This window comes from Portunus trituberculatus, chromosome 20, assembly GCF_017591435.1.
Source record: "Portunus trituberculatus isolate SZX2019 chromosome 20, ASM1759143v1, whole genome shotgun sequence".
In the NCBI taxonomy this organism is placed as follows: Eukaryota; Metazoa; Arthropoda; class Malacostraca; order Decapoda; family Portunidae; genus Portunus; species Portunus trituberculatus.
This window is the reverse complement of record NC_059274.1, coordinates 8,300,001-8,315,384: the sequence shown is the minus strand read 5'-3', so window position 1 is coordinate 8,315,384 and position 15,384 is coordinate 8,300,001. Positions and strand designations below refer to the sequence as shown.

Sequence of the window (15,384 nt, the reverse complement as noted above, 5' to 3'; positions counted from 1 at the left end):
ACAATAATGCAGACACTACCAGATTAAACAACAATCCACTAGACCAAGAAATTACAATAGAGGATACAAAACACTTTATAAACATCTCGAGGAAAACATGTCCAGGAATAAGTGGCATAAACAAAACCATCCTCAAGAACTTGCCATAAATACTCTAACCAACATTTTCAACGCCTCTATCTCCTCAGGATACTTCCCAGACAAGTGGAAGTCCGCCACAATTAAACTAATTCCCAAAGCCAATAAATCACCCCACCACGCTTGCAACTATCACCCAATATCACTATTAGAAGTCCCAGGCAAAACATTAGAACGTATTATAAATAGCAGGCTCAAGTCTTACTTAGAGTACAACAGCCACTATAATGAAAACCAATTCGGCTTTACAGCAGGAAGAGGAACCAACCAAGCCTTAGCACTCATCACTGAACAAATAGCCCAAAACAAAGGCAACAATGGCCAATGTCAAATCATCCTCAGAGACATAACCAAAGCTTTCGACAAAGTATGGCATCTCGGTTTAAAATATAAAATTTTACAATTACAGCTACCACCTTCCATCGAGAGATTACTCTGTGACTTTCTCGATGACATAACAGCCCAAATAAAAATAAATAATTTTACAGGACCTAAATTCAGCTTACAGTCAGGAGTGCCACAAGGATGTGTTTTATCACCAACCCTTTTCACAATTTATACGAACGATGCCCCCGCACCACTCAGAGGGGTGAACATTTCATACGCAGATGACATTACACAAGTAATAGGATATGAAGGGAAATCAAAACAAATTATCAATAGGCTCACAGAACATGAAATAATCAGAATCAACAAATTTGAGGAAAAATGGAAAATCAAAACCAACATTAACAAATTTACACCTATTCACCTTTCAGCCAGACACACCATCCCACTCCACATCAACAATTCAGAAATAAACTTCCAAAAAGAAGGAAAAAGCCTGGGCTTAACCATCAGTAGTACTGGATACATAAAGCACGTACAAGAAAGAAAAAACAAGGCAATAGCAGCACTAACGAAACTATATAGACTCAAACATCTTCCTGTAAAAATCAAGACACATCTGGTAAAGGCTTTAGTTTTACCTATATTACAGTATCCACCTATACCGCTGCACACAATGAGCAAAAAACAAATAAGCTTCCTACAGAAAGTGCAGAATAAAGCTCTCCGCTTTGCAACAAATAAAAAATACTCGTATACCATGACCACAGAAGAAATACATACACAAACAAAAACCAAGCCACATCTTTTTACACGAACAAGCAACAAAAATATGGCAATCCTTACAAGACATAAACCATAGCACCCTAAGAAAACTCATGGAAAACAGATTGTACATAAACAAATACCACAACAGCTTTCCAAGTAGCTTGACTGCTATCACGAAGGAAAGAGAACCACTATACCACTAAGCAAAAACAGCAAAACTCATACTCTCATAACTTACCTAGAAATGACGCACAGAAACTCGTAGAAAACCAAAACAATATAGTAAAATATCACAGATACTCTCCAAATAGCCTCTTTTTATCTCATACAAAAACAGTTCCAGCGTTTCATGGATCTATCCAAGGCGGTCCGATCACCATCCTTCAAATTAATACTATCCTCCATATTTCCTTTCCTTTACTTACGTTTTCTCCAAGGAAGCAGGCAAGACGGCAGCACACTCTCTCTGCTCCGCGCCCTGAGTTGCCGGGTCGGAGGGGGCGTCAAACGCGGTAGTGAGAGGCATGGAGGCTTCCCGCGGGCGTCTCCTTCCCCCCGGCAAGGGGTGGTGGCGCCCAGCTCTGTCCGCTTGACATCTGGCAGCGGGGGGAGGGATGTGGTGCCTGAGGCAACATCAAAACGCCTGTTAAAAGAAATAAGAAAAAATACACCTGTAAACATTGTCATATACCACTGGCATCTCTTGCTAGACCTAGTTTGTTTGCTACCATGTTTTATTTTCTTGTTAGGATATATGTGGCTTGTCACTGAAAAAAAAAAAAAAAAAAAAAAAAAAAACTATATGTTCATATAAGAAGATATACTTACCTAAAACTTACCTGGGGAATCCTTACTTACCTGTACTCAATTGACCAGATCACCTGAAAAAAAATAATAAATTAATTAATTAATTAAAATAAAATAAATAAATAAATAAAAAAAAATAAATAAATAAATAGAAAATAAAATAAATAAATAAATAAATAATAATAATGATATTAATAAAAATAAATAAAAGCAACCTTTTAGGTTGGGTAACAAAACCTATTCCCTCCGGCCTGACATTTATGACCAGCTACAAACATAGCCTCAAAAATAGCAACGTGGTCTGCCCACACACTTTCATCTCTTACCTTACTTCATTTTTTCTAACTATCTCCTTCTCCTGTACCCACCTTTACATCGTTTCACCACACTTTCCTTTAAGAAAAAAAAAAAAAAACATCTATCAACTTGACACAACCAATTCCAGATTACTATCCCCTCTTCTTCAATGGCACTCAACTGTCTCCCTCTTCCACACTGAATATCCTTGGTCTGTCTTTTACTCATAATCTTACCTGGAAACTTCACATCTCATCTCTTGCTAAAACAGCTTCTATGAAGTTAGGCGTTCTGTGGCGTCTCCGCCAGTTGTTTTTTTTTTTTTTTTTCGCTCCTCCAACTGTTAACTCTGTACAAGAGCTTCGCATGTTTTGGGGGTTCCACTCATACAGCTTTATTAGATAGGCTGAAATAAAAAAAAATCTTTTCGTCTCGTCAACTCCCCTCCTCTGACTGAGTCTTCAGCCTCTTTCTCACCGCCGAAATGTTGCATCTCTTTCTATCTTTTATCGCTATTTTCATGCTAATTGCTCTACTGATCTTGCTAACAGCGTGCCTCCCCTCCTCCTGCGGCCTCGCTGCACAAGGCTTTCTTTTTCCTCTCATCCCTATTCTGTCCAACCCTCTAATACAGGGGTTCTCAACCTTTTTAATCTTATGTACCCCCTCGAAGTCTTTCAGTATTGATCATGTACCCCTCTCCCACAATGTAGCGTCAGGAAGGGAAGAATAAATGCATGGTTTATTGACTTAGTTTATTAAGTTTAATTTGTGTTATATATATATATATATATATATATATATATATATATATATATATATATATATATATATATATATATATATATATATATGTGGAGCAGACAAAATTTCTAATTAATATTAGTATGTTTCTATGAGGTAGTGTCGATAGGAACTGGTACCTCACAGGGAGACACTTTTATGTATAATAAATCGGAACAAATCTTATAGGTTTGCAAGGTTGTGTGACAACTGTAATCCAAGAGAGCTTCCTCTCAAGTTATATAAATCCAAGAGTTTCCTTGTTAACGTTGTTAACGTGTCCTGGTTCTAGTGAAGGACACATCCAGCCTAGCACATGTATACACTTTGTATACTTTAAACACATTTGCAGTTATTCAAAGCTGAAGTATTTTGAGAAACCTGCCACGTACCCCAAAAAATTCCTCACAAGTACCCCTGGGGGTACGCTTACCCTAGGTTGAGAACCCCTGCTCTAATACAAGAGTTAACCAGTACTCTCAATCATTTATACCTTTCATGCATTGGTAAACTCTGAAACTCCTTACCTGCTTCTAAATTTTCCTGACTTCTTTTAAGAGAGAGGTGTCAAGACATTTGTCCCTTGCCTTTGAATTACTCTTTTGACCTCTTAGGGAACCCTAAGTTTCAGTGGAGCTTTTTTTTTTTTTTTCTAACATTTTGTTGCCCTTGGCAGCGTTCCCTCTTGCATAAAAAAAAAAAAGTACCAAAGCATCAACGCGAAATTTAAACTCACGAAACACAACAAATATCAAAATAAACAAAACCACATACCCAAGAATTAATACAAACAAATCATGTATTTACTTATAATGTATCAATACTTTTATCCACCAATGACCAGACCAGGTTGCAATGTGCATGTATGGATACAAATGCAAGAAATTATAGATGATCCGAGTCCCACATATGTCTGACATGGGAGAGGATGAGACGGAACATGTGGTGCTGGAGTGTGAGAGGTATGAGAGCAGGAGAGAGATGATGCAAGAGATTCCGACTGAATTAGGTCCTATAGAGATGAAAGAGTGGAGAAGATAGGAAGGGAGTGGATTGCGCTTCTGCTGAGATAGTGTACATTAGGTAGAAACACGAATGAAAAGGTGATTTTGTCTGTGAAGAAGTTTTTGGAAGGAATGTGGCATGCTAAATGTAGGGACTATTCGTGTAGAGGAAATCGCTCTCTCTCTCTCTCTCTCTCTCTCTCATTTCAGTTGCCGATCCAAAGGCGAACTGTAACATCAAGATCAAGGCTATCACGATCCACTATAAAACATTCTCTAATTCCCATAACACAACATTATCTCATTCCTGTTTAAAGGATACTTCACACACTACAGTATCACATGCTCTACCTTCTTATCCTTTCCCATGTCACACACATGGCACACTTTCAAGGAGTGTGAAGGAGCTTCAGTTCCGCGCCATGTGTCGAGAGAGCGGAACCAAGAGCTGGTCTGCTAAAAACTTGTGTTGTGTTTGTGTGGTGACCTGTGAGGGACGGGACGGGGCCGACACCGCTATGACTTCCACTGTAAGATGTGTGCTACTTTGTTGTATAGGTCCTGTTTATTGGCGCTGCCTCTATCGTATACACCTTTTTTTTTTATTTAATATGCTAAATCAATTATAATTAATAAGCCTAAGGCAATAAGCATATATAACAAACTAGATTTTTTTTCACTGATAAAAGTATGCTTTCATGCTATTATCTTTCCTTGGGATGTCCTCTACCTTTAACAAAAAAATAAATAAATAAACTTTCTTTCCAGTGTTCATTATATCGCCTTGGCCTACTAGGTACATAATGTAGGGGGCTTAGGGGAGCACAGCCCTCTGGCGTTAAGGTTATGAAGACAATATCACAATAGTTCTTGACCCCTTCCAGAAGTTGACTAATGTAGTACTCTTCTCCAGCCACACAAATAACCTGGGAGAAAAACTGCAGAATAAGGTCTTCTTCCCTTTTGTCACCAGACCCCTCCCAAGACCAACAAGCTTGGGGACTTATTGGCTTGTGGGTAGGGAAAGCCAAAACAGACCAAATTTTTCAATTCCAACAATGTCTAAGAAGCCACATTTGGCTAAATTTGGAAAAATCCCTAGAAATCCCTCATATACTGATGAAATCTAACATAAACTAACTAACTAAATCAACTATATTAAAATTCAGAGTTTGAGAGAATTTATCATATTCAAGGTGAAGATTAATGTAAAGGAACCTGAAACATACACAGTACTTCTCTACAGGCAGGGGATGGTGTTGAGGAAGATGTACAGCCTGGGCCCAGTGGTTGCAGCAGTCCTGCAGCCACCTTGCAACAGGAGCCTGATCCATATGATGAGCAGTGTGCTTTCAAGGCAACAGGGACCAAGAGGATGCTCAGTACTGTGGATCCTCACTATGCACACCCCCCTGACAGCAAGCGCATGAGGGAGATGCACCAGCGAGGTTTGTAAATGTATGGGTGTGTTGTATCTGTAAACAATATGCCCTCAGAAACATCAAGAATCTTGTGGAAGACCATCAAATTATGATTGATGCTGCCACTAGGGAAGTTGTATGTAATTTATCTTTTACCATCTACTTGAAAATGTAGGTCTAAGTAAATCCCATGGCTTAGGTACTGGGTTCTATAGATTTTGTACAAGGATCAGTTCTGTCAAAAAGCCAATCTTTCTCAAGCACTTTCGACAATGGGTGAAGCAGATTGTGACTGGGGATGAAATTTGTATGTTCACTATGACTAAAAACCACAAAATTATTATTAAAATTATCAAATATATGTACTAAAACTTTAAGCTGAAGTGTTCAATTCAGAAATTTGATACAGTATCTATTGCAATGTTGTAGACATTAAAATAAATGAGCATATGGAAATCTGATAAATACCAAATGTGTTTTGCTATAGCCCAGGATGAGTTAAGCCAACGGGTCATCAAGGTGGTGGAGAAGGAACTCCACAAAGCTATTTTGGAAAAGGAGACTGAGCTGGAGGAAATTGACACTCGCATCCTGAGAGTGCAGCAGTGTCTGCACACCATTCGTTACTGTGCATCCCTCAGCTACTACAACATTGGCAAGGTGCTTAGTTGTTTGTTTGTTTGTTTTTCAGTTTAGATGTGTGTGTTAACTAGTTTCTAGGTATTTTCATTTTATTTTGAGGAAGAAATCTGTAATATCAAATGTTTGTCATCTTCCATTTTTAGATCATTTCATGGAGTGCATTGTTGGAGGCAGATTGATGCTGGCAACCTTAAAATCTTGATAATTATTAGTTGAGTTGATTTATCTTAAGAAATAATAAGATACTAGGTAATTTAATTTTATCTACCATTTTTTTCTTGATAAGGATGATGTAATAAAACTTCAGTTCTGTACTGGTGTTTCCCCATTACCAGTAGAAAGTGTGTATACACCTCTTCATAACAGAACTTTAATCCTCCATTGTTTCTTTTGCGGAAAATACTGTTGTATTATGCCAAGATTCTCAGTATTTGCAGTAGAAATTTAATATCCATTATTTATTTATCAGAATGAGACGCAAGAAAGCAAATCTAGAGATAGAAAGTTGTCCGGTCTGCATCCAACAATTCGAAGACATTTGAATGAGGCACAAGAACCTCCCCAGAAAACTGCAGAATGCTTGACAACAAAGCATGTCTCCCAGCACAACACTTTAGATCCCACCACAGAGAAAAAAGGGAAGGAACCTTGTAAGGAGTCTCAAAGCAGCAGCCAACCAGTAGATCATACTAAAGCAACAACAACCTATAAAGCTAACACTGAAAGCTCATCAGAATTGAATACACCTCCACTGCTCTTCTCTCAATGCAGTGATGAGACCTCAGAAATGTCACAAACTTATACTGCTAAAGAGGCAAACAGCTCCAGACCTCCCAGCCCAAAACATCTCCTTCCACTTCCACCGGACAACACTGCAACCATAGCTCAGGGCCGCCAGCAGCAACTCCAGAAGAAAAGAAGGTGAGTTCTGATCATTCCTAGATTGCTGTAATGTGTATTATCTGATGCCAATAATTCAAATGTAACCTAACTGCTTGTATCATCAGGACCTTCCCGTATAAAGAACTATAAAATTGCAAACAGTGTCTTCATCTTCCAGACTGATTGTTGGCAATACCTATCAGTACCTTGCTCCTGTCCCTGGCGAAGAGCTGGTAGACTCCTTCAGGTACAAATGGCAGTTGTATGTGAGAGCACCTCCAAGTGACCCTGATACATCCACCTTCCTCCAGTCTGTTACTTTTATCCTTGACCACAGCTATGCCCCACATCACATTATAACCATCAAGTGAGTGTGTTTCTCCACCTTATCTTGTGAGTTACCTCATCACTGATTGTTGTAGATTGAAACTCTGGCATCTTGGTAGATGTTGTGTTGAGATTCATTAGAGTCAATCTGTTAAAGTACATTTACACACTGCTCCCTGAATTTGTGATTTGAACATCCTTGAATTCAAACAGTATTTGAGAACAAATTATGTCTTCCATTTCAAACACAAACACCCTTTGAATGGAATAAATTACTTATTCAAACATTCCCAATTTGAACAACACAAAAGAACCAATTAAAGTTTGAATTATGAGGCACTACTATCTATATTTGAAAACTATGAATTTGATTTTAAGGAATATGCATGCATAAAAGGTATAGACATACATAAACTGGAACTTACTTCATAGCCAAAGAATTTCCTAATCATGTAGACAAGTAACTATATAAGATTAACTTTATATGCTTGTTTTGAAGTGGATATGTGTAATGAATAGATGAACAGTCTATTCTTGTTATTACTCTCCCTAGACAGCCTCCCTTTGTCTTGAGCCGGCGTGGTTGGGGAGAGTTCAAAGTGCAGCTGACACTTCGCTTTATGGACCAACGCAACAAGCCAATTTGTCTCCTCCATCCACTAGTGCTGTCACGACCAGACGATGCATTGGGTCTCACTGGTCTCTGGAGGTTAGGTAAGCTATCTTGTCTTCATTGATAGTTACTGTATATGCCGGACTATAAGACAACTCTGTGTATAAGACAACTCCCAATTTTTGAGGGAAAAATTTTGGTCTGTAGCTATTACCAGTGTATAAGATGACCCCCTTAATGGTGAAGGGAGTTGCTGTTCACATGGTTGGCTGAAAGACCCTGGGGAGCCATAATATAGCCATTCCCTCATTACTGCTATTGCCAGTTCCAAAATACAGCCACCCTCTATTTATTAATCCAACAATTAATTAACTCCAACACAAGCACCTATAACTATAAGGAGTTAAGGACTTAAAGGAAATAAAAACCAAATATTTTTTATTGCTTTTATTTAAAAATATAGGTAGGTAATTTTAAAACATGCCTAAGAAAACGTGGGTAGGTGCATTGACACGTGACTCCGTCAGTAAACATTCTACAGCTATAGAGAGAAAACCCTGCTGTCATGCATCCAATAAATTGTGTATATATATATATATATATATATATATATATATATATATATATATATATATATATATATATATATATATATATATATACATACATACATACATACATACATACAGTCATACCTCGCCCAACACAACAGTTACGTTCCTGAGCTCGTCGTGCATGGCGAGATTTGTGTTGGGCGAATAATAGGCCCTATGGGAAAATAGGGGTTACGTTCCCAGATCCTCCCAAAAAAACTTTTTTTTTTTTACCAAAAAGACTGAAAAAAAAACAATAAATGAAGTACCAAACACATTTTATTTAACTACAGTACTAGTACAGTAATACTCTGCTTAACGAACAAGATAGGGGGTGTCAAAGCTGTTCGTAGATCGGAAATTCGTCAGGCGGACGTAATTTTCCCATAGGAAATAATGGAAATAGGGGGGATGCGTTCTGGGCTGATCCCCAACATACCACATGGGTTAAAAAACAATATATATATATATATATATATATATATATATATATATATATATATATATATATATATATATATATATATATATATTTCTATTAGCTTCTATTAGCCTTGCCCCAAGAAAGGATTGTTTTGTAATGCATAAAGTGAAATCTTACATGGAATACCAAAAAATAAAGCAGAGATGATGAGATCGGCCACAGACGGCGGAGACTCCGGCGACTTGGCCGCTTCTTCTTCTGCTTGTGACCTTTTTAGCTTGGCGTGTTTTCTTTCACCACAATTATATTACATTTAGTTATGAAATACCGCGGTATTTCATTAGTAATTAACTATCACTCACTGCCACGGAGTCCAGGTTATCCTCATGGCATGAGCGTATATGAATACTAAGATATGATATCCATTATAGCAGGCAATAAAGGAGTGGAAACATAAACATCATGATGAAAGTAACACGCAAGCTACAAGGGTCACAAGAAGAAGAAGCGGCCGAGTGGCCGCGAGTCTCCCGCTTCATCTGTGGCTCATCTCATCTCTGCTTTATTTTTGGGTATTCCATTAAGATTTCACTTTATGCATTACAAAACAATCCTTTCTTGGGGGCAAGGCTTGTAAAAAGCTAATAGAAATGTTGTTTTGTGAATATATATGCATATATAAGACAGTAACACAGGACCAACGGGAGGTTCAAATGCGGACCAAATCGTGCAATCGCAAGTCAATGTCGTGCTCGGCGAAATATGGTATATTTTACTAATTGCATATCGAGATTCGTGTTCGTAATTTGTGTTCAGCGAGGTTTGACTGTGTATATATATATATATATATATATATATATATATATATATATATATATATATATATATATATATATATATATATATATATGTATATATATATATATATATGTGTGTGTGTGTGTGTGTGTGTGTGTGTGTGTGTGTGTATGTATATATATATATATATATATATATATATATATATATATATATATATATATATATATATATATATATATATATATATATATATATATATATAGCAGGTACGGTGAATGAAAGCCAACAGAAGTGATGCAATTTACTGGATAGCAGCAGTGGACACAGTATACACAAAAGAAGTGATGTGGTTGAGTTGGTTGCAAGATGTAGTCTGCCTTCCTCTGCTGGCACGCCTAACCAATTCACCTCCTTTTGTTCCTGATTGGTTTGCTCAGTCAAGAGTCAGGAGTGTTCAAGTCTGTGGTGGAGCTTCGGTGGCACGATTCGAGCCGGCTGGACGATTGTTCGATGTTTATGTGGTCCATAGTGCCACATGGCTTTCCCCCAGAAACAGAGTATAGGACATTAGTACGTCTCTGGGAAATGCGTCCAGCTTTTGTAACGGGAGGGGAAGAATGCAGGTCCTTTCATGATGCCAGATGACCTCAAGGGTGGGGTGTTGCCATCTGAACTGGCTTGTCAAAATCCAGATGAACCGGCTTTAGGAACGTAAAAATTGGCAAAAAAAACTTGTCTTTATACTCCAGCTTATACGGTATAGAGATATGCTGCTCATTTTTTAATATTAGTTGTTTCCTTGTGCTTGGATTTGATTACTCTGACCTTCATGTGCAGCAGTTAGCCTTTTTGTATGCAGATTTTTGGGTTGTAAAATACTTTTAGATTGAAACTGTTGAAAGAGGGTTAGATGATAACCATATATAAAGGATGCTATGTGACATGAATAGGTTTTGAATGATAAAAATAGTCGGAACTAGCTTTCCATTGCCATCCTTTGCAAGAGCATTTTAAATGGGATCAAGATATCAAAGATGGTAATAAAACTGCATTGTTATTTTTATGTAGTTTAGATATTGACTCTTTTTGCTTTGATTACTACTATCTTAACAGGGCAAGAGAACTGGTATGATCTGTGGGTGTACCTACCTAACCCAGAAACAAACTCAGAAACAGATGGATGTGCTTCAGTTATGAATGAAGAGTCTGGTCCATCAACATTAACTCAAGAACTGAACACAGGCGTGATTTCTTCCCAGATAGAAAATAATATAACTGTGGACCATGAACCTGCATTAAGAACAGGTGTAACTACACAATACTTGAATGAAGAGGACTGTGCAAAGATTGATAATATTTTATATGAGGTGAGTGGTGGTGTTGGTGATTTAAGTAATAGTCCACCCTCTGTGAAGAAACTAGTGCCTACATCTTCCCATAATGAAGCTGCTAATGAACTGAAAGCTAGAAAGAAAGAGAGTGAAGAAAGTGGCAAGAAAAAAGGCATTGTCAATGGTAAAACATGTAAAGTGCTTGTACAACAAAGTGATGGCAGTTTCAAATCGTATGCTCTTCCCTCACATTTGTATCCACAGGCTATGCAGATTGCTCTTGATCATAGCAAGCAGAACAACACCAGTTCCAACATCATAGGTATTAACAAACTGATGGAACAAGCAAAGTCATCACAGAGTACTTTGTATCAGGGTGCAGACTATGTGGATAAGAGAAACAAAGATCAACTCAAACCTATTACTTTGAAATTACCCACCCACCAGAGTACCACTCCCATTCTCTCCAGTAATAAGGTTAGTGCAGCAGGTGTAGTTGTTGGTACCACACCTGTAGGAGCCATTCATCTTGCTGAAGCTGGAAGTAACCAGGGCAAATTGACAGTGCTACCAGCTGCCACTGACACAGCCACAACCACATGCCCTGAACATGTGTTGCTACAGATGAAAAAAGAGGAAAAGCTTGCTGTAGTGCAAAAGCAGTTAGGTGGGAAACCTCCAAAGCAAACCTCCATATCACCGAGCTTCCGTCTCTTTCAAGTACAAACGCTTAGCTTGCAAACTCCTACTCATGAATCACCAACTACTGTTAAGCATATGAGTGAGATTCCAGTCATGTTGACACCAGAGAAACTTAAAACCATGGGTCTGCATTTGCTTACAAAAAGAAAGGAGCAGGGTGTAACCAGTACTTTACCTGTAACCACCACCACTACTTCTACTACTACTGCCTCTGCCACCTCCACCTCACCTGGTGTATTGATTCAGGGAGGACGAGTGGTGGTGGGGACTAACACTTTCCAGCTATTAACTAATCAAGGTAAAATGGCTGTTCAGAAACTTCCTGTACTCAATATGCACAACAGTAAGGTATCACATATACCAGTACAGCCATTGACATTCAAAAACAAAGCTGATATGTTAGTGATAAAAAGCTCTGGTGGACAAGTTAAAGACATTCCTGCCATAATCAAGACTGGAGGCAATGAGACCAAGCTCTTAAAAGTGAAAGATTCCTCAAGTCTTCTGAGTGCTGTCAGTGAGGTTTGTTTAAAGACTGACCCTACTAGTCAGAAGAATCCAACTGGTGCTAATAACAGTGAAAAACAAGAGGATGAGGAGCAAGCATCTACTTACTGGGAGGACTACTTGAAGTAAGTCTCTCTCTCTCTCTCTCTCTCTCTCTCTCTCTCTCTCTCTCTCTCTCTCTCTCTCTCTCTCTCTCTCTCTCTCTCTCTCTCTCTCTCTCTCTCTCTCTCTCTCTCTCTTGCAAGCAAGCAAGCAAGCAAGCTATATGTATGTATTCCTTATCCCACGTTTTATCAACAATCTATATGTCCTCCCTCTTTAGTGTATCTATAATGTTCCATACCCATTCAGGATTCAATTACTGTTGTTCATATATATATATATATATATATATATATATATATATATATATATATATATATATATATATATATATATATATATATATATATATATATAAAGATCTTCACATAAGGAGATGTTTTTTTTTATGAAATTCTTACTAAATTGTCAAGATTTATCAGACTCCATTATTATGTTGCTCATATATAACACTTTTCTGCTCTACTATTGATATGGATCACTCATTACATCTTGTTGATATGATTGGTCATAGTGAGTGAATATCTTGTATTATGATATTAATGTAGATAATTTTTTCATTACTATTTCTGATCAGCTGTGTGTGTAAGGCTTGCAAGTCCAACACCTCTTCAGAAGCATGTGTGTCACTGTGGCTAAAGATGCTGCCACTAGTTCATCCAAGCCAAACACCACCTTCACCTTTCTCCTTCTGTCAAGCCAAATCATGCAAGCAGTTTCTGAGATGGCCCCTTGCCAAACAGAGAGCTTGTGAGGTTAGTGATTCAGTCATCATTACTGGTAGGTTCATATTTATCAGCATTAAATATATGAGAAACCAACTACATATATGAGTAAATTTCTTTATATAGCCACAAAAATCTAATATGAGCTTGTCCAAGGCAAGTAAGATTATAGGGTGTTTTCATGTACTGTAGCACTAACACCTCAGGGTTGTATGGTGATATACAATGATTCAAATGTGCAGGAAGAAGTTTATTAATACTGGAAGAGAATGAGATGAGTTAAAAGATACAATCCCTGATATTTAGGTTTTATGTATTGTTTGTTTAATTGTACAGTTACATGTATCACTATTTACAGTGTACTGTATATATCTGATAAAGTTCTGAGTAGTTATTTAATCTGTTAAGCATTGATGACAATTGAGAAGATCTTTGCTTCATCTCCATGGAATACTGTCATTATTCTCATTACTGATTAATGTCTAACAGTTTCAGAGAGCAAGAGAGGTGGTGTGGTGGCTAGAGGAGTGTTGTGTAGCAGGGTGGGAAAGATGGACAGTGCCTCGGGTTGTGTCCTGGGCAAGGAGTCATGCCCACACCCCTGTGGCATGTAGACCAGTCCTTCGCACAGGTCAGTCTTGATTATATCTTGCGTTGAGTATAAGGCTTCAACTTTTTTATGGCAATGAAGATATAGATAAAAGTTCATCTCATCTGTTTCGTTTCTTATGTTGTGGCACAGACAAATTACAAGTGCCAGCATCTAGCCCTGGTTCTGGAAAGTCATTGTCTTATATGGGAGACTTGGAGCTGGAGCAACAAAGGCACCAAAGCAATATACCTTGCACTTCTGAATCTCCTGAGGTGGATGTGGTGGGTCTTGATGAGGAAGAAGAGTCATCAGGAGGCTCCAAAAGAATACCAGGTGAGATATGCTTTCTTATACTAACTGGAACTAGGTAATAGCCAGCACACCTGACTGAATGATTAACATACATTTACTGTTTTAGTAGAAAACTATACAAAAATTCTAGAAGTATTTAAATGTAATAAAGACATTTTCACAAACCGTTTTTTGTTTTTCCAAATTATTTATTATCCAGCAATGAGGCTTATTATTAGATCAGTGTTATTTTCTCCTCTGATTAATGCAATCAGTTAATCACTCCTTACTTCCTTACAAGCTAGAATAGTTTGAAGTGTCAGTACATATATGGTGAAAATAAATCTGGACAGGATTTTAAGTTGCATTAAGAACCACAGGGCTGTTTTTGATGAAAGGTTGTTTGGCTGTCCTTCAGGATCTCCACTCAAGAGGCAATTAGAATACCTTCAGTGGGAGGATGGTGAGATGGGTAGTGCCTGTGAGTGGGTGGGTCAGGTCAGCTCACAGCTTCGGATCTCATTGTATTCTGAGGAGGTGGCTGAAGGCTGTATGGCAGATGCTGCACGTGGTACTCTTTGGAAGGTATGTATGCACCACACAACACTTCAGTATGTGACCACTGATTTGATGTAAAGATTGTATTCTCTTCAGACATTTATTACATTGCCCTGTTTATTTGCTCTATTCATACCACTGAAAGTGTGTGAATCCAAATACAACTTGGGATGCAGCAAAAAATCCATGTTGCTACAGTTAGCGTGATTTAGTTCCTCTGAAGTGACAGAGGTACTAGACATCTACCAAAATGATAATTTACTCACAGCGAAGTCTAATAGCACTAGTTCAGGGGATGCTGTGAACCTTCCATTAAAGCTAGTTGTAATCTTGTTAAATGTTTCCCTTTGTATCTCACAACTCAATGGGGCAGTCACAGCCTGCCCTCTAAAGACAACTTTCCTACTTCACTTAAAACTACATGCACTTACACACACACACCCTTCACTTAGAATTCAAAATTGAAAAATGGCAACTCCAAATCTAGCCTCAGACTCCCCTTCTGGGGAGGGGACCAGAAATCCCAGGTTGGACCACTGTCTTAACGATGACCCCAAATGTCTTGACACCTCCCTCAACTTTTTCTACATTAACTTCTGCAACATTCGCAGTCTTAGATCTAATTTTCAGTCTGTGGAACACCACCTCTCCTCTACTAAACCTCATCTTCTTTTCCTCACCTGTCTGAGGCAACTGACAGTAGCCCCTTCTCTGTTCCCTCTTAGTTTCTCTATTCTCATTTTCGTTCC

The 15,384-nt window shown here is 38.1% G+C and overlaps 1 protein-coding gene across 1 annotated transcript in view; it reads left to right on the top strand.

The window, feature by feature from the left end:
- Window positions 1–4,176: 4,176 nt before the first annotated feature.
- LOC123506604 overlaps window positions 4,177–15,384 on the top strand; it is a 15,026-nt gene continuing 3,818 nt past the window's right edge. Inside the window, exons 1-11 of the mRNA XM_045258847.1 lie at window positions 4,177–4,654; window positions 5,371–5,572; window positions 6,033–6,205; window positions 6,657–7,108; window positions 7,248–7,436; window positions 7,950–8,110; window positions 10,941–12,492; window positions 13,047–13,224; window positions 13,684–13,825; window positions 13,937–14,119; window positions 14,496–14,662. Of these exons, the coding sequence (XP_045114782.1) occupies window positions 4,547–4,654; window positions 5,371–5,572; window positions 6,033–6,205; window positions 6,657–7,108; window positions 7,248–7,436; window positions 7,950–8,110; window positions 10,941–12,492; window positions 13,047–13,224; window positions 13,684–13,825; window positions 13,937–14,119; window positions 14,496–14,662 (3,507 nt within the window). The 5' untranslated portion in view covers window positions 4,177–4,546. The remainder of the gene's footprint in view (window positions 4,655–5,370; window positions 5,573–6,032; window positions 6,206–6,656; window positions 7,109–7,247; window positions 7,437–7,949; window positions 8,111–10,940; window positions 12,493–13,046; window positions 13,225–13,683; window positions 13,826–13,936; window positions 14,120–14,495; window positions 14,663–15,384) is intronic.